The sequence below is a fragment of the Phytophthora cinnamomi genome (assembly GCF_018691715.1).
Source record: "Phytophthora cinnamomi strain GKB4 chromosome Unknown Contig28, whole genome shotgun sequence".
NCBI lineage: Eukaryota > Oomycota > Peronosporomycetes > Peronosporales > Peronosporaceae > Phytophthora > Phytophthora cinnamomi.
The window spans coordinates 159,992-164,393 of record NW_027150961.1 but is presented as its reverse complement, the minus strand read 5'-3'; the positions used below and the strand labels follow the sequence as shown (position 1 = coordinate 164,393).

General features: G+C 48.5%; 1 protein-coding gene across 1 annotated transcript; it reads left to right on the top strand.

The window, feature by feature from the left end:
* Positions 1 to 638: 638 nt before the first annotated feature.
* IUM83_14489 (Bifunctional aspartate aminotransferase) lies at positions 639 to 1,418 on the top strand (the record flags this gene model as incomplete). The annotated part of the gene is made up of 3 exons (XM_067939238.1): positions 639 to 797; positions 852 to 1,003; positions 1,160 to 1,418. 3 exons carry the CDS (start codon positions 639 to 641, stop codon positions 1,416 to 1,418), a joined length of 570 nt encoding a protein of 189 aa, XP_067793605.1.
* Between the last annotated feature and the right edge of the window lie 2,984 nt (positions 1,419 to 4,402).

The following is a 4,402-nucleotide window of genomic DNA, read 5'->3' as shown; positions in this document are numbered from 1 at the left end:
TTCTAGGAGTTCGTCTTGCGATGACAGTCGAGCCTCGACGCGGTCCCTTGCGGACCTACTGGGAAAAAGCAGTCCCTGAGGGCATGGTTGGCACAGCCGCTAACTTTGGCGAGCGCTACTGCATTACCCGACATGCCTTTGAAAATATTTCGGCCGCGCTCTCTTTTTCCGATGATGTACCGTCAGATGACCCATGGAAATCTATTAGGCCGCTGATAGATGGATTTAATTCACGCCGTCGCGATGTAGTATCACCCGGGAGATTATTTGCGTGGACGAGTGCATGAGCGCCTGGCAGGGAAAAGAGGGTAAATACTGCCACGATGGCATACCTCACAAAACCAAAATCCCAAGAAAGCCAGAAGGCGTGGGTGCTGAGCTCAAAGCTATAGCTGATGGTGATTCGGGCGTGCTATTGGGACTATATTTGATGGAGGGAGCTGAGGCCAACGCGTTGTTTGGCGAGGGCACAGCGATTGTACTTCGGCTTTCTGAAGTTTACAAAGGTAGCGGGCGTACCGTTGTTGCAGACAGTGCGTTTGCTTCGGTTAAAACCCTTGTGCAACTTGAAAATCGTTGCGGCCTTTACTTCATGGGAATGGTCAAAACAGCGTCTCGGGAGTATCCGAAAAAAATATATGACGGAGTGGTTTGGCACTGAGCCCGCTCGCGGGTCATTTAAGATGCTACAGAGCAAAACTCCTAAAGGCACCACGATGTATGCTCTCTGCTGGGCTGACCGCAAAGCAAAGTGCCTCATCTCAAACTGCGGAACGTCACTTCCTGGCAATGACAGCGTTCGCCGTCGACACAAGCTCATCTTAGACAACGACCAGCTGAAAACTATACAGTACGATCGACGTATCCAGCGCCCGCAAATGGTGGAGCTCTTTTTCTCGAAGTTCTCCGTGATTGATGTTCACGATCATCTTCGACAGGGTAGCCTCGAGATGGAACGAACTTGGCACACAATGCAGTGGCAGCACCGTTTGCTCGCTACTGTGTTTGGCATGGTGGTAGTGGATGCTTTCCGTGCCTATCAGTATGAAGCAGTCGAATCTGGGGTCTTAGAATCGGCTATTGTCGACTTCAACACCTTCATCTCTCAATTGACCTATCAACTGGTCTTCAATGACTTTGTGATGCACCGCTCGACGAGGGTCACTACTGCTGCTGATTTCCGTGACGACGTAGCGCCACCAACTCACACACTCTATGCATTCAGCACGCTCCCCCAGTACGAGCGTCTTAGTGGAACAATCTTGCGTGCTCAGCACAAATGCAGTATTTGCGGGCGGAAGGCCTCGTTTTACTGCTCTGGGTGCTCAGACCCACTGCAGAACAATTTCTTTGGTGTTTGTGGCCTGAAGACACGTCGGGACTGCCACTCGCTCCATTTAAACACTACATTGGGCTAACTAGTAGCCTCTAAACACTCTCTCTAATACATTTTCTGTTGCATTTAACTAATCCACTAAAGCCCACCCTTGGGATATTTGCCGATCCCACGCGTGGGCTTTCAAGATGGGTAGTAAAGGTTAAGCTTCGCAGCAAGGTTGTCTTGGCACTCCAAAAGCTTTAGAAACGCCAGGTTAAGTTGGCGATCAACCTGGGACTCGATGCTCTCGTCCTTGATCCAGAAAGGCTCTTTGCGAAACTTGCCCAAAACCCGCTTAGCCGTTTTGACCTGGCGGAGGCGATCCACTTGAAGTTTAGCGAAACTCTCTGCCTCGGCTGGCGAGAAAAAAAGGCTGGTGTCAATCGACGTAACAGGTGGAGGAGCAGGAGTGGACGTCGATGATACTTTGACGTCACTCGCTTTCTGATGCTTCCTCTTACTGCTTTGGTTGTGACCCTCCTTGTAGCGAGCCATAGACCGACTCCAAAGATCGAAAAGAAAAAGAGGCAAGGGACTACCACCGGGTAACTAAGGACCGTTATACTTCTACAAAGTTCCGCTTTCGCAGACACAATGCAGGCGCCCTGGTGCTAAACCGGCTTCTAGTGAAAGCTCAGCCCACAGCGAAGGTTAGGTACAATCCGATGTAGGCGGAGGAAAAGCCCCTACCTGGTATTTCCACCAACCACACGGAGTGATAATGTACCCACTTCTTCGAAGTGTGCTCCTCAAAAGCTGCACGTTCGCAACTTAGAGCTGCCCCACGATGTGGCTGGCTCCAATAGTCACAGGTAAAACTCGCTTCCCACGATGTGGCCACGAGTAAACCTTTCTTGAACTTGATCCGAAGCTTGACACGGCAAGTGCTACTATGTCACACAAACCGATACAAGGGCCCGAAGCTTGAAGGCGCAGTGGCGGACGCCCGTCGAACACTTGAGAGGAAGATTGGAAGTTGAAAAGTGATTGATTGAATCGTTAGTGTGGCGTCGGCTCATTGCCGCCGCACAACCAGTAGTTCTTGGCGACCTGGACACGCAAACAAGTATCCAGGCCCCATCCTCAAGTCTATCAATCTCAGATCCTAATTCTATTCTGATCTTCCAATGAGAATCTACTAATCCGAAACGTAGCTTGATCCAAATATGCGACTCGCGTCCCATAATCAAAGTTCGGCTCGAAAACTTGATTCTTGCACGTCTCAATAATTTTTAGCCAATGAGGTCGCATGAAACTCCATGTTTATGCGTCCCATAATCATGATTATTCTTGATATTGACCAGTAGGATAGCATGTAACGAATATAAACCATGCAATGTTTTATCACGCTGTACATCGTAAACAGAAAGGTATGCATTAGCAATTGACGTGGGAGTCCTCTGCCATCTCATTGGCAGACGGACGTCCACGTCACAAATGCCGATTGCTGGCTGCATGATGTGATGGAAACGGCGCCTTGTTCCACCTAAGATCATCTTATTCATCATAACTACAGCAATGAACTCTGGGGTGAGGTTGATCTTCGAAACGGTACAGCTAGCACTACCAGGGTCCATGGTATCTGGTAACTGACGCAAACAGCTGCGAGTTGTAAATCTGGTGTTGGGATTCCGGCTGATATTGGCCATTACAAACCCACCCGAGATCGGGACGCCGTGTGCATTCACCGACGTTCGTTGACACTAGTGAAGATACTTTTCAGACCGTAGCACTGCTCGCTCGAGTTTGGCTGGGGCGTTGCTCCTCCCCAGCTTTTCCAGATGAGTCTTTTCGGCAGGTTCGTTTGTAATTACCCTTCTCCGCACACATATGAGCAATGAACGAGCCCAACGCCAGCTAGTGCTTTATCACAACGACGAAGAGATTGTGTGGATGAGGAAATGCGAGCGGAATCTGTGGTAAGGCCGTTTTAGTAACGTAGAATACCGAATAGTACACAGCGGTATATTGTTATAAACTGCCGTTTAGTGCAAGGGAGGATGCTATACACGATAGACGTTCAATTCGCAGTTTGAAGAACTGTCGTTTTGGGCTGTTTTTCGGATGTCATCAAGTAACATTGGTGCAACATTCTCCTGCTCCAGGGATGTCATCGAGTAACATAGGTGCAACACCAGCCATCTCTGGAATACAGGGCAGTTAAACGTTCTCTCCTGGGCCACCGCTGGCCGTGCGAATCAGAGGAGTATACATCGTAGTTCAATCCGAGCAGTACATTAAGTTGCCAGACAAACTGAAGAGGTGTGACTCACGGCTGGTGATTTGTGTTTCCAAGTGTCATCATCATGCATAACGCGTACAACATGAGGCCGCGTTCTTTGACTTTGATCGTGTTCACACGATTTGCAACACCACAGTTTGCTAGGGTCGTCGCCACCACTGATGTTCCGTTTTTCTTCTTGCAATGGTGATGTTGGAGGTTTGGTACGGGAAATAGTTATTGTCTGTCGTTCTCCACCTGCTCGTTTGTTGAGCCTCCACAGTCACTGCTCGCGTGTTGCAAGCACTATTTAGCTGTTGCATATCGACAGAGAATCAGCACTGCATATCTGTTGACCTGAAAACCTGTTATTGAAAAACATACCATGAGCACAATGTAGAAGGCATACAGTATATCTCATGTATATTGTCACCATATTCGGATGAAGTATATGATATACTTCATCCAAACATGGCAACTGAAATATTTAAGCTGTGGTCAGTGAGGACGATTGTGGCTGTGCCTAGAACATGTACGAGAATAGATATCAGGGCGTCACAGCTCGCAAAAAGAATAGACGCACACGCCAATACATGTTCCATGATATACTTCATCCGAACATGGCAACTAAAACATTTAAGCAGTGGTCAGTGAGGACAAGGGCGGCTGTGACTAGCACATGTACGAGAATAAATGTCAGGGCGTGCACATCTATATGTTGTACGCGTTATGCATGATGATGACACTTGGAAACACAAATCACCAGCCGTGAGTCACACCTCTTCAGTTTGTCTGGCAACTTG